Source organism: Gobio gobio (genome assembly GCF_949357685.1).
Source record: "Gobio gobio genome assembly, chromosome: 19".
Lineage (NCBI taxonomy): Eukaryota > Metazoa > Chordata > Actinopteri > Cypriniformes > Gobionidae > Gobio > Gobio gobio.
This window is the reverse complement of record NC_137112.1, coordinates 34,880,133-34,902,919: the sequence shown is the minus strand read 5'-3', so window position 1 is coordinate 34,902,919 and position 22,787 is coordinate 34,880,133. Positions and strand designations below refer to the sequence as shown.

The 22,787-nt window shown below is 35.6% G+C and overlaps 1 protein-coding gene across 5 annotated transcripts in view; it reads right to left on the bottom strand.

The window, feature by feature from the left end:
• unm_sa1614 (un-named sa1614) overlaps positions 1–22,787 on the bottom strand; it is a 46,708-nt gene that overhangs the window by 14,596 nt on the left and 9,325 nt on the right. For all 5 annotated transcript variants that reach the window (XM_079843782.1, XM_079843779.1, XM_079843780.1 and 2 more), the window contains exons 2-16: positions 20,923–20,995; positions 20,347–20,492; positions 19,951–20,025; positions 19,205–19,254; positions 18,216–18,345; positions 16,626–16,711; positions 16,114–16,189; positions 12,185–12,271; positions 10,570–10,670; positions 10,214–10,283; positions 7,489–7,576; positions 6,919–6,967; positions 4,587–4,750; positions 2,418–2,551; positions 2,141–2,232 (exon numbers count right to left, since the gene is read on the bottom strand). In XM_079843782.1, coding sequence (XP_079699908.1) covers positions 2,141–2,232; positions 2,418–2,551; positions 4,587–4,750; positions 6,919–6,967; positions 7,489–7,576; positions 10,214–10,283; positions 10,570–10,670; positions 12,185–12,271; positions 16,114–16,189; positions 16,626–16,711; positions 18,216–18,345; positions 19,205–19,254; positions 19,951–20,025; positions 20,347–20,492; positions 20,923–20,995 — 1,421 coding nt within the window. The remainder of the gene's footprint in view (positions 1–2,140; positions 2,233–2,417; positions 2,552–4,586; positions 4,751–6,918; positions 6,968–7,488; positions 7,577–10,213; positions 10,284–10,569; positions 10,671–12,184; positions 12,272–16,113; positions 16,190–16,625; positions 16,712–18,215; positions 18,346–19,204; positions 19,255–19,950; positions 20,026–20,346; positions 20,493–20,922; positions 20,996–22,787) is intronic.

Here is a 22,787-nt window from a genome sequence, read left to right as displayed (position 1 = left end):
TTATATTTCAAATAAATTATGTTCTTTTGAACATTGTATTCATAAAATAATAATTTTGAATCCAAAGAAAAAATATATAAATCATGGTTTTCACCAAAATATTAACCAGATTAAAAGGAACACACCGACTTTTTGGGACTTTAGCTTATTCACCGTATCCCCCAGAGTTAGATAAATCCATACTAGGCATGTGCCGGTATCAAATTTTCATGTTGCGATTAATTGCTGAAGCTTTTATCACGGTATACGGTATTATCACGATATTTAAAAAAAGTTGCAAAAAAGTGTTGTCATACTATAACAGGTTTAAAAACTTTCTTATAACAAAAGAACCAAACATTTAAATACAATAAAGCAATACACAAAAATGTATAAAGTAAACAAATATTTGAAACAGATTAAAGTGCTAAAGAATTATAAAGAACAATAGGTAACACTTTACAATAATGTCTCGCCAGTTAATGCATTAACATTAACAAAGAGTGAATAGCTACATTTTTACAGAAGTTATTCTTCTTTGATAATGTTAGTTTAAAAAAGCAACTGTTAGTGTAAGCTCAGGTCCATTAAATAATACAGTTACAACTTTTGATTTTAATAATGTGTTAGTAAATGCTGAAATGTACATTTAACTAAGATTAATACATGCTTTAGAAGTATTTTTCATTGTCAGTTTGTTAATGAATGAACTAATGTTAAATAATGGAGCCATATTGTAAAGTGTGTGATTGAACAACAGTCAGAACATATTCAAACAACATCTAGGGCATGTAAATTAAAACTTAAAAAAAAAAATTAAGTTTGAAAATGACTTTAAGTCTTTAAGTATTAGGTTATGTGATGACGAGCACCGGATTGTGGTTACTGGGGAAACGGCTGTATGTCTGCTGTTCCGTCAGCGCTCTCTGCTGTCTGAAAGTGAATGTGCACTTCAGTGCTTCTTCACGCTTTCCGCCATGTGCTCGGCTCATGGACGGTCTGTTTACATCAGTGCGCGTTCCTCTTTGACGCGTTGTTCATTTTAAACGGTTGATGGGTAAAGTATTCTTAAAATACATTCAAAAAATCTGAATAATTCGTAATAAATAATTATTCACGGTATTTTGAAGTGCCCACGATAACAATATTGTGCATGTTCATTATTGCGGTATATCGTATTACCGTTTACCGGCACATGTCTAATCCATACATACCATTATCATCTCCGTGCGTACCATAACTCTGTCTGACGCACCCACCGCTAGCCTAGCTTAGCACAAAGTTCCAAAAAGTCGGCGTGTTCCTTTAATGGCTGCTGAAAATTCAGGTTTGCCATCAGAGGAACACATTACATTTTCAAATATAATCAACAAAAAAAAACGGTTTTAAATTGTAATAATATTTCACAATATTACTATTTTTACTGTATTTTTTTTTTTAGCCTTGGTGAGCATTAGAGACTTTCAGAAAAAAAAAAACATTACCCCAATTTTTGACTGGTTTTAATGTATGGCTAACCTCTTTACGTCTAAAAAAATTAAAACTAAATTACAGTCCCTCACAAAGTTGTCAAATAATTAAACAGTTTTTGATATTTAAACATGGAAAGTCTAGAAAGGAAAAGGGGGTTGGGTGGCAGAATGAGAATCTGGAACAGACAAACACTGGAGTGAACGAAGCACTTCCTGTTTACATATTACATCCCTAAAGTATTTCCTGGAAATATGAATGCTATTTCAGGGCTTTGTGCAAGAATCTAATAATAGCACTATTCATTAAGTCCAGCTGGTGTAGAATAGTGTAAACAACCATACTTTCCTCCCATTGTTTGAGACAGAAGGGTAAACCAAACTGTTCAGTTTGAAGGTTAAAGTCATTTGGATGTTCTTGAGCTTTCAAATTACTTTCAAGAACGATCAATTTAAAACAAATTTAAAAAGCTCTGCACCATCTGCAGACAGGTTAATTGTGTACAGAGAGGTTACGCCCAGTGCCAGCCATGAAGAGTGCTCCTTTACAGGGAAAAATTGAGAGGGAATTGACTGGTGCGAATGATATGCGAAATGCTAAAGACATTGGGTGCTATGGGGACACGGACTCCAAGTGCCGAAACCATTTGGCTGCCGTTTGAAGAGTAATTACAGGGCTTCTCATCACTCACATGTCACTCTCTGCTGACGGCTTCACAGAGGGACTGGGAAGATTGGCTTCCACAATTTCATTAAAACCTGAATTCCCCACATTTCTCGCCAACTATGGAGCAATAGAGAGAGAAAGAGCCATAAATCTGCGGGTAGTGGTTAAGAACGTGAGAAATCACTAATATTGTCATACTAGTGTCAAACGCTATCTATACATGAATGCAATTAAGATAACAACCAGCTACGTTAAACAATGCATGAATTGATTTTCCTCATGTGTTCATTGTGAGTCCTTACCAGCAATTCTGAAGTACCTAGTTTGTCCAGAGAAAGTGATTGAATACGTGAATAATGAACACCCATTTCCCGATGGATCCCTGAGCACTCGATGCACGTCAGGATTCCCAGGTTTATAGAGATCCAAGTCGGATCTGAAAGCAAAGAGTGTAAAGAAAACAGTCAGAAACTGCATGGGGTAAATGAAGGCTTATTATCAATAAATAAACAACATGATTGAAGATTATCCATTTTACACCCCTCATGTTCTTATCAGTGAAGAGTCATTTGTTAACACAATACAAAATAGTCTATATTTCACCAATTGGGGGCCTCATAAAGGTTATTGGTAGGTTAGCCCAGTGCAGTTTTGTTATTGTTAACTATACACATATTTTTTATATATATATATATATATATATATATATATATATATATATATATATATAAATGGTCTGAATACAATTTCTAAAACTAAAATAAAAAATACATTAAAGTGAAATGTAAATCTAAATAATATTACAAAAGCACAAAATATGAATCTAAATCTAATTTAAAATATGAATAAAATACTATAATAGTATATAAATAACACTGGCCCAGTGTGAACCTGCTCCAGTGATATTCAACAACACGCTTATACTTTTTGCAATGGAGATCTGAAAAATCTAAACTCTTCAGCCAAACCCAAACCATCAGCACTTCTTAGAGGAAGCGTGCCTATAAATCCTGCAGGCTGTTCTCTCATATACACTGGGTTTTAATTTAATTAAATATGATTTATGGACAGTATTTAAAGAAACAGCAGGGACCAGGGGTGCCATTTCCCAAGCAGCTGTTTGCTTAAACTGCTTAGTTTCCATTTCTAGTCCAACAGCACTGTTAAAATTAAAATGAAAGACTCATCTCAACTCTTCTATCATATAAACAATGTCTGTGAGAATTGTACAAGACATTGTGAAATACATTTTTATTAGTGTGCTCCTTAAAGTTGACAAAACTCACATTTAGCTTCAGCACATTTAAAATGTACAGTCTTTTCTTCCAGGAAAACAGACCAAAAATATTGATGATGACTCATGATGCTTTACACCAATTTTACACACTGTACTTGACTAGAGTGTAAAGTATTCAAGATTAGGGGGACCAAATGCAAAACTTTAAGAACTGGTGGTAACTGAAAGACACATATTCATTAAACGCTATACTGAATATAAAGAGAGAGAAAGAGTGGGAGACACAAAACAATACTGCTGTCTTCACATGCTGCTGTCGGAAATTTCCTACTTCCCACTTCTGAAGTCGTAATTATGAGTTAGTCGCGTACAAGTGCTTTGTTGTCGGAAAGAACAGGAATCATGGAGGACACCAGGTTTACTCTTGCCTATTTCTTGGGGGCAATCTTATTAAAGCCACGGTGTATGAAGATATGTAAAGGTGCAGTGTGTGAATTTTAGCGGCATCTAGCAATGAGGTTGTGAATTGCAATGGACCAGCGCTATGGTAGCCGACACAGGTCAAAGATGTTGTAGTCAGTCAATCTAAGGTAATAAAAACATAACGGTTCATTATAAAGCAGATAGAGCAACCATTGACTACCACAGTATTTTTTTCTGACGGCGTCTACACATTCTCATCTGACAGTCACATGAGTGGATTTAGAGTAAAGGCATTTCTCTTTAAAGAGCCCATGAAATCAGAATCAGATTTTTGTAGCATTTAATTCATGTCTGTGAGCTTTAAGGTCATCTTTAAGCTGTATACTCCTAAACAGCGACAGAATTAACTTTTAACAGATATACACTAATGTTCAACCATTGACTACCACAGTATTTTTTCCCCTACTATGGTAGTCAATAGTTGCTCTATCTGCTTGGTTACAAACATTCTTCAATATCTTCTTTTGTGTTCAGCAGAACAATGAAACTCCTACAGGTTTGGAACAACTTGAGGGTGAGATGAATGATGACAGAATATAAACTTTTGGGTGAACTATCCCTTTAAATTCAACTTGAGAGGGTGTTCATGTCCAATTTCCGATTAGGAAATTCGTATTTACGATCATACTGAAAGCATGTGAAGGCATATGTCCACTGACGTAACGATATAAGATTATATGGTGGTTGTCGCCCTGGATACCGAATGATTATCATATTCATTTGTGCTACTGTAAAGACTTTATTTTTGCACCTGTGGCCCCACAGTCGCAGCAAACGTTGTTTCCAGGAATGCGGCGAATATCCTCAGTGATGGCTCGCGTCAGATCCTCCACGCTGTTCTCTCCACTTGGCCTTTTCTCATCCAGAGCCACATTTAGAGCCTCCTGCTTGCTGTTCGTCAGCACTGATATCCACCTGATATTTTTAGAAAGGTGCAATAACAAATACAACCATTAGAGGGCGCCAAGACACTTCAGAACGTATTTCCATGTGGCACCATTCATAAAAAAGTCACTTGTGACTAATACTGATCCAGTTAGTTCATCTGCAATGAATGAGAATTGATCTTAAATGGAATTTTGGGATTTGGGAATTTTGTAAACACTGCACAGGCTTTGCACACTTCTAGTCAGTGAATAACCTCTCTTGGATCAATTTCTGAAAAGGTGCAGTAGGCTATATAATGTGACTAAAAATACTCTTTTCATTTGCTCCTCTTCAACTCTGACATTTAGTTGAAGATGGAAGCATGGGCTGTGATCTGACATGAGAAGCACTTTAATCATTGTACATCCAGCCACTTGGAGGAAGAAATGTTACATATTTCTCTTTCTCTCCAAGAAAGGAGACTCTGTTCCCCTGTCAAGATGGAAAGGTCAAATTGGAAGAGGTGTGTGTGCTGAAAATGATACAAGCTCTTTCCTATCTGACGGCGTCTACACATTCTCATCTGACAGTCACATGAGTGGACTGAGAGTAAAGGCATTTCTCTTTAAAGAGTGCATGAAATCAGAATCAGATTTTTGTAGCATTTAATTCATGTCTGTGAGCTTTAAGGTCATCTTTATGCTGTATACTCCAAAACAGCGACAGAATTCACTTTTAACAGATATACACTAATGTTCAAGAGTTTAGGGTTGGTAAGATTTTTTGTTGTTTTTTAAAGTTTCTTATGCTCACCAAAGCTGTATTTATTTGTTCAAAAATACAGTAAAAACTGAAATATTGTGAAATATTATTATAATTTAAAATAACTGTTTTCTATATGAATATATTTAAAAATGTAATTTGTTCCTGTGATGCAAAGCTGAATTTTCAGCATCATTACGCCAGTCTTCAGTGTCACATGATCCTTAAAGGGATAGTTCACCTGAAAATTAGCCCATGATTTACTCACCCTCAAGCCATCCTAGGTGTATATGACATTCTTCTTTCAGACGAATACAATCAGTTATATTAAAAAAGTCCTGGCTCTTCCAAGCTTTATAATGGCAGTAATAGTTGCTTTTTGAAGTCCATAAAAAATGCATCTGTCTGTCAAATAACATGCTCTACGCGGCTCTGGGGGGTTAATAAAGGCCTTCTGAAGCAAATCGATGCGTTTGTGTGAGAAAAAATATCCATATTTAAAACTTTATAAAGTAAAATTTCGGCTGACCGCCTTCCGTATTCAATTGATGGAAAAAGTGTTGAAAGTGCCTTTGCCGATCAAAGACAAACGCGACCAGGTACGCTCATGACGTCACGTACGCATCTTGAATTGCTAGAAGGCACTTTCAACCCTTTTCCACAGAAGGCGATCGGCTGGAACTTTACTTGATAAAGTTTTAAATATGAATACTTTTCTTCCACAGATGGATCGATTCGCTTCAGAAGGCCTTTATTAACACCCCAGAGCCATGGACAGATGCATTTTTTATGAACTTCAAAAACAGAGCAACTATTACTGCTATTATAATGCTTGGATTAACCTGGACTTTTTTAATACTACTCAGATTGTGTTCGTCTGAAAGAAGAATGTCATATACACCTAGGATGACTTGAGGGTGAGTAAATTATGGGCTAATTTTTATTTTTGGGTGAACTATCCCTTTAAGAAACATTTCTTATTCCAAAAAATATTGATGACTTATTCTGCATTTATTCTGTTTTATGTCCAATCAGATGCTCTCAAGAATGAGAATGTCCCGCCCCTTAATTACACCTGCAACCAACTAGCAAATGAAAAATCATTCACAACTGTTATGTAAACGAAAGCCTGTTGAAAATTTAAATAAAAAACGATAGGCCCTTTTATATGTCCTGCTCAAACTTCCAATTTCAATAGGAAATATGTTAATACATCATTTAAAATATATCAGTATTAATTCAAAACATTTTGTGCATAGTTATAGATGACTTTATTATAAATAATAGTTTGCATTGCTTTTTATTATTTGGATGTATGCGCAATTATGTCAAATTTACTCATTGAGGTACATAAATGCGTAGGTTCTTTAGGGTTGAAACAAAACAAATAGTGCCATTTAAACAGTTTGCGTTTCAAGCATTTATTGCCGTGAATAAACAAAAGAAATACTTACGCAACACAATCAGACTCATCATCAGCCAGAAAATGGTAAGTGCGATTATCTAATAAATTAAAAAACACCACACACACACTCATTAATCCTTGTAAAATTCCTCAATTCATCCTCAGCTGGCATCAGCTAACATGTAATCAACAAACAATCAGGAGAGATAAAACAGGTTTCAGGTCCTTTGTTAAAATACAAGTGAGAGAACAAACAATGTGCTCCAGAGCAAATAGTGAATTTAAACAGAGCTCTGTTCTCAGAGCAGCCTGCATTTATTTCAGGGACTCTAGTATTGTCATCTAGAGTCCTCTAGCATTTCAAAATATTTTATGATTGTTACATAAGTAATGTAATGACACTAGAGACCTGAGGCCAGAATAATGCATGGACGCATGCAGATACAATTAAGCAGTTCACTTCACCAAAAATAGCCTGAGGCTGGTTCGCTTCAGCTTAGAGTGAAGATCCTGAAATCTACCTTTGAAGTTTTTTTCCTCTATTATATCACATGGGAGAGTGTGTGATAGACCGAGCTCTTGGTCGGGAAAAGTCTGAGAGAGTGCATGGTTAACTCACGTGAGATGAGGTCAAAACATTTCTTGTCTTCCAGACTTGGTTTGACTTGGCAGGTGAGGAGGTTCAGTTTAGCTGGTGATTTATTAGGCTGCAATGAAGGAATAGCACATCATAACTAATATATCACGACTAAAGGCTTGTCTAATGCAATTTTGTGCAGCACAATTGTATTGTGTGCATATCAACATTGGTTTCGGCCACTGAAAATGCAACTAAACATGAAAGTATAAAATGCTAATATAAATAAAAATAAATATGTATATAAATATACATGTCTAAGTAAAAGTAATAATTAATAAATACAGTTGTGGTCAGAATTATTGGCACCCCTGGTAAATATGATCAAATATGGCTGTAAAAAGAAATCTGCATTGTTAATCCTTTTGATCTTTTATTTAAAAAAAAAAATCATAAATCATAAATGCTTTTCTCCAAAACACGTTGACCATACTTATTGGCACCCTTTTATTAAATACTTTTTGGAACCTCCTTTTGCCAAGATAACAGCTCTGAGTCTTTTTCTATAATGCTTGATGAGTTTAGAGAACACCTAACAAGAGATCAGAGACCATTCCTCCATACAGAATCTCTCCAGATCCTTCAGATGTCCAGCTCCTTCTCTTCAGTTCACCCCACTTATTTTCTATAGGGTTCAGGTCAGGGAACTGAGATGGTCATGGCAGAAGCTTAATTTTGTGCTCAGACACATTTGTTTGTTGATTTTGATGTTTGTTTTGGATCGTTGTCCTGATCTGGTGGGTTTGCTGCCAAAAACCTCTTTTTATAGTTTCATCTGACCACAGAATCAGTTCCCTTTTGAATTTCCAGTCGTTTCTGACAACTGAATTTGCTGGAGTTTGTTTCTGGATGAGCAAGAAGGATTTTTCTTGAATCCCTCCCAAACAACATGTGGTGATGTAGAGGTTGTTGGAATTTTTTTTTGTTTTTTTTTTGTCTTTCTGACCCCAATCTGTGATCCTTGGAGAGTCTTTTAGCTCAAAATCTCTTCCTCAACATGCATTAGGACAATATAGACACACGTCCTCTCCCTGGTATATTCGTAACATCTTTAGTTGATTGGAGCTTCTTAATTATTGCCCTGATGGTGGAAATGGTTTTCAATGCTTAAGCTTTTTTTTCAATCTTTTGCTGCACATTCTTTGGTGTTACTCATTGTGATGATGATTAAGGGAATATGGCCTTTGTGTTTTCTCATATTTATACTCCTGTGGAACAATAAGTCATAGCTGAACAATTACCTGTTCCTAGTCACCCTGGTGTGCTAAAAAGTGTAAATATGGGAATATACTTCAGAGATATTTTACTCATAAAAAATTCAAGGTGTCATTAATTGTTTCCAACGTGTTTTGGAGAAAAACCTTTATTTCACAATGTGACCCCCCCCCCCCCCCCCACTTTCCATTCTTTTACTTCAATGAAAGATTAGGTTTTTGCAAATGTTTTGAATGATTGATCAAAAGGATAAACAATGCAGATTTATTGATCATATTTGATCATATTTACCAGGGGTGCAAATAATTCTGACCACAACTGTAAATATAAAAATATACACTACTATTCAAAAATGTGGGGTCAGTAGGATTTAAAAAAAATAAATTAATAATTTTATTTAGCAAGGATGTATTAAATTTAACAAAAGTGACAGTAAAGACATTTATAATGTTCCAAATAATATATTTAATATCAATGCTGTTCTTTTGAACTTTCTGTTCCTAAAAGAATGATGAAAAATGTATCAAATGTATCACAAATGTTTCTTATCAGGATATTAGAATGATTCCTGAAGGGTCATGTGACACTAAGGACTGGAGTAACGATGCTGAAAATTCAGCTTTGTCAAAACAGGAATAACTTGCATTTTAAAATATATTACAATAGAAAACAGTTATTTAAAATCGTAATAATATTTCACAATATTTCTGTTTTTACTGTATTAAATGTAACCTTGGTGAGCATTAGAGACTTCTTTCAAAAACATTAAAATCCCCAAACTTTTGAACAGTGGTGTAAATATAATATAAATAAAAAATAATCACAAAATAAATGTCAATTTAGTCCAATGCATCATATTCAGGAAAAAAAAAAAAGTACACACAGTATGATATTTTCAGGTGTGAAATGCCATATTAAGGTGCATTGTTTGATATCATGTACACGTTTTTCATGACAAAATATTTCACTATTTACTATTTATGGTTAACAAAGCATTATCTTTAAATGTGAGCTAATTAAACAATAATAATTTCTTAACTACAGTGACAATTGTATATAGTCTATTAATGTATTAACTACAGTTTTTAAACTATTAATTAACTATAAACTAATAGTTGTAAATACTTTATTACTGCATACATATTATAAAGTGTTACCGTGTCCGGTATAAGTTTGTGTGGGTCTTTGTCCTGTATTTCAGTTCCATGTCCCAGTTTCGTGTTTCATACTTATTGTTTGATTTTGTGATTAGTTGGTCTGTGTATTTAAGCCTGTGTTTCTGTAATTTCATTGTCCGTTCTCATGACATTTTAGTCAAGTTGTTCTGGTTTCCTGAGTAAAACGTTATCTGCTGCCTTTGGATCTGCTTTCTCCTCATTATTATGTGCAACCACACGTGACATTTTGAATGTATCCACATTTTTTCACAGAAACCAGCAGAAGAAAAAAACTGCTTGCTGATGTATTTACAGGGAGTGATGCGAGTACTCACGGTTCCATGAGCGATGGTAAGATAGCAGTTCTGCACGGAACATTTCCTCTTCTGCCACATCTTCCTCAACCTATCAGAGAAATGAGATTACGGCACAGCATCCACATCACATTCTCCTCAATCAACACAAAGCTATACAGTGAATGCAGAGACAGATCTGTGTGTAACTCCCGGGACAGCGTGTCTTACCACACATGAATAATTTGAAATGAAGGGCTAACAGGGCACTTCCAAAAGGATTTATCATGGAAATCTTAATGAATGCGTGGATTATACGTCATGTTTGAAGAATGCAGGATCCGCGAACAGAGATTTAATAATATCATGACCATTTGCTACAACAAGAATTCATTTACCCATCACTCCTCTTGTAGAGGTAGCCTGATTTCTCTGTGCCATATTGCTTGTTGCCTTGAAGCTGATGCATGCTGTACACGGTCTGTCTGCTTAGAGAATCCTGCACAACAGAAGCATAAACAGGAAAGTCATAGTTTGTTTTTTACGCATTTTGTTTTTTTGGTTTTTTTTGCTTTTTATTGCCTCTATGCATGGGTTTTTGCACACAACAGCTAGTTCCTGTAAAGGATAGTTCCTGTATTTTCTTTTTTTCGTGGAAACAAAATAAAAGAAGCCTGCCATGAAAGTGAATGAGAACCAGGGGCACCATAAAAATAGTCCATATGACTTCTCCGATAGATATGCTAGTACACGGTTCCCTTTTATTCTATGGAAAAGAGCAGTGGGAACATTCTACAAAATATCTTCTTTTGTGTCCCATGGAAGGAAGGAAGTCATTCTGGATAATTTTTGGATGAACTTAAATGTAGAAAGTCACAAAAATGTCATGTCATTCATGCAGAGAGGTGCTAAAACTGAGAGGATGTACCGACTCACACTTCTGAAGAAGGGTTAATACATGCAAGAAATGCACGATAGATGAATATCACTCATGCAGTTGGTACAAATTTAATAATTAAAAAAAAGAATATTCCGTCAACAGGAAATCATTTCAAATATCTAAAATTCTGTACAACAAACAAAAAATATTAGAAAGCATATAATTATAACAAGAATTATAAAATTACAATGGACATCTATGGGGAAAGTGTACAAAGATATCTCGTGTTTAACCTGGATTATTCTAAATATCAACAGCATTCAAAACAGCAAACAAAAACGTGAAACATCAGACATGATTTTTGAAGCAAGTTTGACGGCAAACTGTTATATTCCTTGTGAGAATGACACACTATATTGCAAATGCTATTTTTTTCAACTTAAGTGGGAAACATGAAGTGACAGTTCAAATGCAAGTGTTTATGGGTAATTAAGGCAACTCAATAACATCACATGCAAATATAAAAACAAACTCTCAACTTACTCTCCTGGACTGCTGTTTTGTCAGTGAAGCATTTTGAAAAAAAAAAAAACGGTTTTGTTAATAGCTGCTCTTCACAGTCATTCCAGGCAATTCAAAAAAATGGTTGTGGAAGATGATTGACAGGGACAAATATAGATTGATCCCCCTAAACCATAATCCCATTAAATACTAATAGTAAGACTAACAAATGACTCCATGAGACCCTATCTATTTATTACCCTGACAAATAATGTATACCGCCATGCACTGCAACATCACATATTATTGATTTTTGTGAATCAATAGTGGTGGGTGACCTCTAAAACAGGAAAAAACTGTGGTGGGTTAAACATACCGCAGTCCTATGTAATACAAAACTCAACACAGAGATAAAGTGTATTGTACTGCTCACTGAAATAGTGTTTGAAAAGTTACTGTGGCTAGTTTTTTCTCCAGAATTTCTCAGTGTTGGTTTCAATTAAACATGCAAGATCATATCCAGAGGAAGTAGAAAATAAAAAAAGGTGAAAGTAAGCATGATACATTTGCGTTAAAGCGGAAAAATGTGTGTGCAAACGGAACGGCAATGAGGTGTAAATAGAGTTTCATACCTCTTTGAATTCGGGTTGCAGAGCAGGTCTGAGCTGATCTCTGAGAGAACAGAGCTGTCTCTTCTCCTCATCCTGCTTATGTTTTATCTGTAAAACACACACACACCCATTTAAATTCCTCCAAACACATCCTACACTTCCTCTCCTCCTTGTACATTCCTCCAGTCCTGTTTTTCTAAGCATGATTACTTAAGCTTTAGGTGAGACAATGGCCCTTTCATTAAATTGTCTGTCACTCACAACATCACTGCAGCTGAAAGAAGCCGTCTGCTTTATCAAACACAAATTTGTCCTTAACCGGGATTTGCTGTTACCAACTGCTTACAGTGCTGATTTCTTCCCTGATTGTGTCAGCATGAGGTAGAGCGGCGGAGGCTGGTAACCTTGATGCGGCGTGACCCAAGCAAACAAAAGCCACACTGTTGTGGTTCTTCATGGTCTAGAGAAAATTAGCTGCCAAGGCAACATTTAAAAAAAAATCTCATTTCTATTTCATTTCAGCTTTATTTCACAAACAAAAATGTAAAAATTGCTAGATCTTTTAGAGAAAAGTTGTATGCTTGTTAGCTGGTCATGCTACAAATTTAGCAGGCTAACCAGCTAAACCAGTTAAATAGCCGCTTGGCCAGACTAGGAGTCCAGCTAGACTAACTTAATCTAAATTGGGTTTTTCAGCAGGATGCAGTTTATTATCTAAGATTCTGGGTTTGTTTAAGTCTCTTACGTAAGTAAACACCACTAATACGCAGTGTTTGGTAAGTTACCTGAAAAAAAGTAATTCATTACTAGCTACTAATTTCATCTTCAACAGTGTAATAACTAATTACTCCCTCTAAAAAAGTATTGCATTATTTATTAATAACTGTCTAAATCCTATATCAACCTCAACCAGTTGAACAATACGAGGATGGGCATGAAACTGCTCTTTTAATTATTTCAAATAAATTATATAAAGTTGCATAAATGATTCTTGAACTGACAAAAGTATTAAAAGCATGCATTTTAACATTAGACGTAAAATTTTGAAGTTAAATCCACTATTGTTTTATATAGAATTATTCTATAGTCTATAATGCAATTACAGAAAAAACTTAAGTAATCCCTTGCTTTAATTTTTCAAGGGAACAGTAAATAAATTACAGTTATTAATTACTTAGTAATGCTTTACACCCCAAACACTTCTAATACTTCAATGTGAGTCACTCGGTTATATCAGTGTGGTTGTACCCGTATTGAGATGATCGACTTAACTATTTTTAGCCTATAAACTATTGATCTGGGCTGACTATACAAAGCACACAGAAGGAGATGAAGGAACATTGTGAACACACTGTTTGCTTGGGGGGATGATGGGATGCCATAAAGATGCAGAACAAAAGTCATTCGCTGCTCAGCATGAGCAATCTACTCTCTGAGATTGAGATATATTTGCCTGAGAATGAACAAAGGATGCAAAGGATCCTCAGCACTTTTCAATTTAAAAATAAAGACCTCGCTTATGGGATGGTATATGAAGAAATATTAATACACTGGGGATCTGTAGGACAGCATGGACTGAGTGATCGGGGCCAATATCACACTCATCCTGAGCTTCATTGCTGCAAAGTGAGTTGTGCTCTGAATACCGATTAGCCCGCTCCGCTGCCACATGACCATGAACACACACTCAGGGCTGATCCTGTTTGTCTGAAAGGATTCTGAGTATGCATGGCTCAATTTATCAAATCACTTGACAGATGATGTACTGGTTATCTTTCTGAATTATTTCACGTCGGTTTGGATTTCAACGCCTTTTTATGCATTCTGACCTTTCCTCAAGTGAGCCGTTACTCTCTAAATGGTAAATAGTCTGAATTGAAATGTCAGTTTAGTATAATGATGCTAAACTAACAAGTAGAGCTGTCAAGCGCTATAATCTTAGGGCATTTCTTTACTCTTTCACATTAGTCTCAATCATGTTACAGTACAATAAGAAAGGGGCGGAATGTGGTGGATAATTAATAATAATGTAATTTAAATGATCACTATTATAATATTTAGGATTAGTAATAGTAATTGTAAGGGTTATGTTTGGTTTGGTTTCTCATTGAGTTACCCGTTTCCTTTGAGTTCATTAATTTGTGTGTATGTATATATATATATATATATATATATATATATATATATATATATATATATATATATATATATATATATATATATATATATATATATATATATATATATATATATATATATATATATATATATATATATATATATATATATATATATATATACTGTATATATATATAGCCCTGATATTGCCTTTTTTTTCTTTTTTATTATTATTAATATTACATTCTGGATTAGTAATAGTAATAATAAAAAGAATGACAATAACAACAACAAGTTATTTATATTTTTTATTTATAAAAAAATGTATATGCCAATATATTAGCAGTAGTAGTAGTGGTAGTAGTAGTATTAGTATCTCTTTAACATTCACACAGCATTACAATGTAAGTTTGTTTAAACCTGTCGCTGTCTGTTTGAGGTTTGAGTATCTTGTGTAGGAAGCCTTTGGCAACACAAAAGCATGAATCATAGAGAAAAAAAAAAACACTTTAGAAGGCCGATTACCCGAATTTCTTCCACTTCCGTAAGTGTGATTGTGGCTTATTATCATAGTAAGGTGGGATTTGAGCCACAGCATGTCATGTGCCCCTATTATGGTTTTTCGAATATTCCCTTTCATGAGGTGTGTAATATAGCCGGTTGTGAATGTAAATGTTGTAAAGTGAAAAATAAATAAAGTTATTGTCTCCCAAAAGAAAGAATCAACTTTGAACTGCCTATACTAGTCGTTTGTATTTCAAATCCTACTTTGTGACGGTTCTACGTCACTAGAAAAGACACTTGCATAATGCCCGCCTATGTTGTACGTTGTCCGCCCGCGAATAACTTGACCAGCCCTCAAACGTCATTTTACTGATGACTGCTTCTAAAATCTCAGAGTTCAACATGGGATTCACAAAACGCTTGCTCTTGAAAGATGGGGCAGTACCCAGTTTATTTGGACCAGCTTGCTCCTCAGAATCATATTCTGTAAGTATGAATAATTATACAGGGTGTTCAAAATTAGTCATTTTGTGTTTTATATTGTGTTAAGTTTAAGTTTCCAGCTAACTGTAACTTATTACAGTCTTAAATACTTCTGCTAACAGCTGTGTGCCATTATTACCTAACATGTCCATTAATGTTGTTCTTAGTACTTTGAGTAAAGATAAAGGATGGAGCAAGATCTGTTTTACAAACGTTTATGTTACATCAGTCATTCACATTAGTGCCGGGCTAATGTATGCACCGTTATTGATAGTTCCCCATTGTACACCGCAATAAATTAGAAATATACACATCGGTTTGTTTATGGATACACACTTGTCAATTCCGATGGTGAGGAATTACAGTTGCAACATCTCATAATGTAACTCAAACTGAGTAGCGCATCACTGAGAAACATCCCGCTCAAGTTGTCCTCGCAACAGAGGTTTGCGTTGAATAACTAGTTCTTCCAATGTTTCATTATCGGAATCACGTTCGGATTTATATTGTAAAATCGACGTCATTGTTTCTGTCTTTACTGTGCGTGTAATCGCTGAGCTTTAGGAAATCTCCGGACAGAGCTGAAGTACAGTTATGGTAATGGGTGTTTTGTTTCAGATCAGAGCAGATTAGGATCGCGGAGAGGAGGGATTTGGTGAGTGTGATTCATCCGTCGAGTCGTTGGAGGATCATTGAAAAATGTGGTGATGTGCAATGTTATTATGAGAAAATTAAATAATTTTTTGACCTTTGATGCATGTAAACCTGTTATAGGAGACCTCCAAAACAATAGGGGCATAATAGTGGTACTTTAAGAACATTTCTGTGCAGGCGAAATCACTCACAGCACTCAGCTGTCCCGTAAGGGCCTCAATGTACTGCTTCAGTTTTTCCGTTGCATCCAGACACTCCTGAAAGAAACTGACAGGAGAAAGCCATTTTAGTTACAGATCTCATAACAAAACAGCGTCAATTGTCAAGTCTGCATCTCTCTTCGTCTCCCGCTCTTCTTTCAATGGTTTCTCATCCTCTCACCAGTCACACTCAAAACAGTGTGACAGATTCGAGTGTGGAGGGATGTGACTATAAAGAAAGGCAATTCGTCACACCAAACATGCATAAAACACTGATGGGATGGTGCCAAGCAGGCACAGGTGCGCTGCCTGGCCTAGAGATTTCTCCTCACACGGATGACTTTATTCATTTTGCCATGGTATGGTTCATTTCACTGGACAGCTCTGTTGTGGGGGACTGATTATATTGCTTCACACAGACTTTTCATCTGAAGGATTGCTATATATCCATAGAAATGCATGATAAGCTTTAAAAAAAAATCACAGTTTTATCACAGACTTACTTGCACTGAGAGTGGTAGTGTTTAATGAGGTTCTGTAGCAGGTCTACTCCTTTCTTGGTCTTAATTTCATTTACTTTGATGAGGTACTGTTTAAGAGGAAAACAGATGAGAATAGAAAACAGTTATTTTAGATAGTAATAATATTTCACAATATTACAATTTTACTGTATTTTTTAATCAAATAAGATAATAGACCAAATAAATGCAGCCTTGGTGAGCATTAGAGACATTTTTTCATAAACATTAAAAAAAGTTACCGACCCCAAATTTTTTGTATTGTGAAGTCATATAGTCAGAGTCTGTTTAAAGCAGTGGTTCTCAACCAGGGGCCGGGGCACACCAGGGGGCCTCAAGATTCTGTGTCTGTCTCATTCTGTTTTGGCTTTATTATCATTCTGTTCCCTGTGCTGCTTTTCCTGAGTTCTGTTTGCTAGTTAGTTTCTATGGTTTCTGATTGGATTACATTCACTTGTTGTTCATTTAGTTACCTTGTTGTCTCCTTTGTTCATTGTTCTGTGTAGTCTTGGTATGTGGTTAAGTTATTCTTTTCCTCATGAAGATTATTATTAAAAAAACTGTCTATTTTGTACTCCTCCTCTTAGTGTGCTCATGAGTCATTACAGCCACATAGCATGACAGATTCTTATTATTTGGTTATTTTTTTTATGAATATACACCGATCAGGCAATCCTAATATTGTGTTGGTCCCCCTTTTGCTGCCAAAACAGCCTTGACCCTTTGAGGCATGGACTCCACTAGACCCCTGAAGGTGTGCTGTGGATGTTAGCAGCAGATCCTTTAAGTCCTGTAAGTTGTGAGGTGGGGCCTCCATGGATCGGGCTTGTTTGTTCAGCACATCCCACAGATGCTCAATTGGATTGAGATCTGGGGAATTTGGAGGCCAAGTCAACACCTCTAACTCGGTGTGTCCTCAAACCATTCCTGAACCATTTTTGCTTTGTGGCCTTGACCGCCCATGACCCTGTTGCCGGTTCACCACTGTTCCTTCCTTGAACCACTTTTAAAAGATAAAAGTTGGCCCTTGTGAAACTCCCTCAAATCCTTACGCTTGTCCATTTTTCCTGCTTCTAACACATCAACTTTGAGGACAAAATGTTCACTTGCTGCCTAATATATCCCACCCACTTACAGGTGCCATGATGAAGAGATAATCAGTGTTATTCACTTCACCTGTTATAATGTTATGCCTGATCGGTGTACATACTTCTAGATAGGCCAAGAAATTGAGAGTGAGGGGGTTGAGTCTTTCAATTTGGGTTAAAAATATTATTATAAGGGAAATTTGTTAATGGAGCGTTTAGTGTTTATTTACTACGTTTTAGTGTTGATTATTTATCACACTTTATAATAATCACTCTTAATTCTTTTTTCTACACAGCATAAATGGGATTATAATATTCGCCCATGCTGGGCATCAAAAAGTTTGAAAAACCCCTGGTTTAAAGTAATAGTGACCTAGGAAAGGTTTTTGACATTCAAATTTACAGATGATAACACAGATGAGTTGATCTCAGCATTAATCTGTCATGTTCCTCTATAACAGCTTACACAAACATGAGCGGATCTTACTTCACACATCTGTAGCTGGAACATCCTACGCTCTTTCTCCATCTCTTCTGCAATCTCTCCTCCGCTCACCTCTGTGCGCACCATACCGTACTGCTTCGCCAGTTCCCTCTTCTCCTTCTCAATCTTAGTGCTAAAGGGGACAGAAAGCGTGTGACAGTGTGGTCAGGACTTTTGTATTGTGTAGTACGACATAGACTAACAGATGGTATGTATTTGATTTGTGGTTACAGTAAATTAGAAACACAATACAAAAGTATTGTAAGAGAAGTGAAGCAAGACACTTACGAGAATTACAATTAAATGAAGAACAGAAATTAGAAGGAGCAAAATAACGATACTGAAAGGATCTCTGGTAACAATCAAGGATCAGGAAGTTCGATTAGAAGGTCATAAGTTTTCGATTTTGCTATGTTAAACGTATAAATTTTTTTTTTTTTATATATACATTTGTGTGGATGACACACAGATGAGAATGTATGTGCTACCGCTTAGATTCCTATGACAGTTTTACTACAAAAAAAGTATATTTCATACTATTAATGTTATTGCTACAAAAAAGACCACATTTCTGATTTGGTGTCCATGAAGGAACACTTCAGCCCTACTTGTTGTGAAGGTACATAAGGCAAAACATGTTGGCAAATACTGGTTTTAACAGCCATGGCTTGTAATAAAGGTGTTAAGAAATATGAAAAAAAGAGAACAAGTGAAAGTGTTTGTGATGCTGCAGTGAAAATGTAACACATGAGGCACAGAAAATATATCCTACACAGTTTCTAAAATTGGTTGTTGTTTGAAACACACACACACACACAGACTGTTGTGACAGAGACCAGGGATAAAATGTTTTCTCTTTCTTATTTTGAAGCTTTTGCAATATCTCATCTAATGAATATAAAATAAACCACTGCTCAGTGGGTGTCAAAAAACACAGGGAGAAATGGCCGGAATAAGCTAAATTTAAAAACAGTGTTATAAAAAGCACTCACAATTTATTTTCATAATCTCTCCATGCTTTGTCAAAAGGCTTTTTCAGGTCCTGACAACATAAAAACAGATTAGAACAGAGTCAGACTTACATCATCTTACAGTAAAAGTCAAGAGAATCAAGACAGAATTAACAGAAGTCATCATTTGTCTTATTACCATCTGCTCACATTCCACTGTGCTTAAGGTAATGATCTATGTAATGGGTTTCTGCTTGTAGAGGCATAGAACACATGTCTTCTTGCCTTCTGGGATATAATATCCAGTGCATTACATCTATATTTGAATCATATATACTGGAACACTAACAGAGCAACATAAGTATCAAAAAGTTACATGGTACTTTTTTGGTACCATGGTATTAGAATATGGTAATCATTCACTCTTATGGTATACAGTTGGGTTCTATTAAAAAATATCCTGGCAAAGGTAATATTTATACAAATAGTTTATATTACATTTATTCAAATATGCTGCACACATAAAATTAGCCTATTAATTAGCCAAAGTTCATACTTTTAACATAATTTAATTAAATGTTTCACATTTATTATTTACAACATTTGATTTATTTTACACTTAAGAACATTTTATTATTGTTTTTGTTTTTACCTTTTTGCATTGCAAATCATATTATCAGCCTAACAATTTGAGAACTTGCCTATAATGAAACCTAAATAATCACAATCTATACATTTACCAAGAAAACACAAGACAGTAATGTATTGTATTATAGAGTTCAACTTACACCTTTGACCTCTTTCAGATCCCCTTTTACCAGCGAGTCAAGGAAGAAGTTGATGTTGTGCAACATGCTCTTCAACTGATAAAACAGAAATATTAAAAGGGAAATTGTGAGCCGGCAAAACACATTTAGAACCAGTTTATGTCAGCGTATGTTTGCTTACTTGCAAACAAGCACATTAAAACATGTTTTTTACTTTGAAATCAATTTAATGGGAACACGTCTGGAGAGGATAAGAAACTGTGGACAGGGAGGTGAGAAAACCTTTGGCGGGGAAGCTAAGCTGTTTGCAGATAAGGCCTATCTTGTAAATCCAAACTGTGACTAATATTCAAAACACTCTTTGGGATTATGCAGAAGCCTAACAGAAAACCCTCCCTGAAGCTCCAAGTGTCTCACCAAGTTCTTCATTGGCATCAGCAGTTCTTTGGAGAATTCTGCGAACTTATTAAAGGCAGAGGCCACTTCCTGTTCTCCATTGTTGCGGAAGTTCACAGCCATCTTCTCCATGGAATTGATGTATGACTCCAAATGTGATATGTGATCTGGAGGGAGAACAGCAGCAGAAATTCAGCACAAACCATGAAAATATAACCAAGAAAACAGGGAAATTTGACTAAAAGCATAATGCACTAAAAAAAACTGAAAGAAGTGTTGATGGGTTTGGGTCTCAGGGGCATTTGCCTTCCACTTCATTCATATTCATATGTAGCTGGGCGGGAGGAAATGCTTTGCATGCCCTGTCAATCTCTCTAATGAATTAACACAGAATCAAAAATGAATGAATGCTGCTTACACTCTGATGTGCATGAAATAAAAACTACATATGGCATACTGAAGACATGCATTTGTGACAAAATGTTGCAAGCACCTAACCAAAGCGCCTGACTAAACGAGAAATGATACCCTTTCAGGTACTTTCTCACACATTTAATCACAAATATACCCCACAGATTCAATATAATTTCACGTTACCATGTCCAGAGATATGCTTTGCTTTGGCTGCTTTCTTCATTTTCTGCAAGATTGTGCGGTCAGAGTCCAAGGCCTTTTGAAAGAAAAAAAGAAATCAACATTGAGTTAGGAATTAGACATTTTTGAACTGGTTAAGGGAATAAGACGTAGGTTTCTATTCATCAAAGAATCCTGAGAAAATATACCACAGTTTCCACAAAAATATTACGCAGCACAATATTATGCTGAAATTTCAGCTTTTCCAGAACAGGAATACATTGAAACTGTAAGAATCTTTCACAATATTACTGTTTTTATTTAATCAAATAAATGTAGTCTTGGTGAGCAGATATATACTTCCTTAAAAAAACATTACAGACTCTAAACTTTTGAACGGCATTATATTTTGAATGCACTTGAATAAGCATCTGCCAAATGCATATATGTAAATGTATTTTCATTCCAGACGATATATTCATATAGTAACATCACTTCATCACTTGAAATACACACAAAGAAACACACATAAAGGCACACACTTATTGTTTAGCACAAACGCAACTGGAAATGGCTCCTTACAAAAACACATTTCCTGTTTCAAAAACAGCAATTACATGGAATCATGAAATGATTATGAAATCATGAAATGCTCAGAGAGTTTGCCCTCTGAAACTGGGCAGTTGAAATGACACATGCTACATTTTCTGTACTAAAATGTAATCTGCTGAATTAAGCGACAATCTGGTTACTATAAGGCAGCTACTGGAGCATGAAGTCTGATTGTTGTGTCACTAAATAAGCAAGAGCAAACAAGGAAAAATTAATTAACAGCTTCATAGTCGCTTGCCATCTTGAGAGCATGATACATTGCTGTGTGTGGTTCAAAATAGTGTGACTAGTGCTAGGGTGAAATTATCAACAATTTGTCATGTTTTAAGATGTATTTTCGCCTACTAGTGTAGGCTCATGTTGTACAATAAGAAAAAATGTGATTCATTTATTCATTAAAAGATTCTAGATTTCATTCCATATTGAATTGTGCCTGTAGTTTTACTGTCTATGAAAGTCTAGTTTCAACACACTTAATGCGAAACTGTATTTCCTGTCCCAATTATCCCTCCCTTCACTCAGGATAAACAGTTTGTTCCTCAGGGTGTAGAATGAAGCCCTGCAGAGGGCCGTAACACTTCCCTAGCTCATATCCCATCAGCCCGTTTAGCACCGTCCTGAACATCTCCCATCTTTTTAACCACAGGTGATTTAGCATAATCACATTTTCACAAAGAGAGAATCTCCAAAGTCTTATTGACTAAAAAAAAGATTTGGGTTGAAGACTTGAGGGTGTCCCCAAAGAGCTTTTGGCAAAGCAGATTCATTTGTTTGCTCCAGTCGAGAAAAAAGGCGAGAGATCAACTACCATGTTCTGTACATGCCAATGAGGATTAAACTGAGAAGTCTATTATTTACAACAGTACATTTGATAGTGTAATGCTGCACTTGTTCCAGGTCAAACAGCACTGAAAAACGTAAATCAACTCTAAACAGTGTTACTAATACAACCACATTGTATAACCTTATTCTAAGGTTAACTGGTAGCCATTGTAGAGAGAGTAATATTGGGGTAGCAGGGTCATATTTCTTTGCCCTTTATTAAAGGCTCGCCGAGGCATTTTGTATGGATTGCAATCTGGCCAAGGATGCAGAATTGATGCCAAAATACAGGGAGTTGCAGAAATCCAATCGTGATAAAACAAAAAAATTAGGCTAATTACTCTCGAAATCTACATATGATAAAAAAGGTTTGACCTTAACTAACAGGCGCAGGTTATAAGAACAGGTTCGAACCACCACATTTATTTGCTTGTCCATTTTTAAGTTGTTATCGA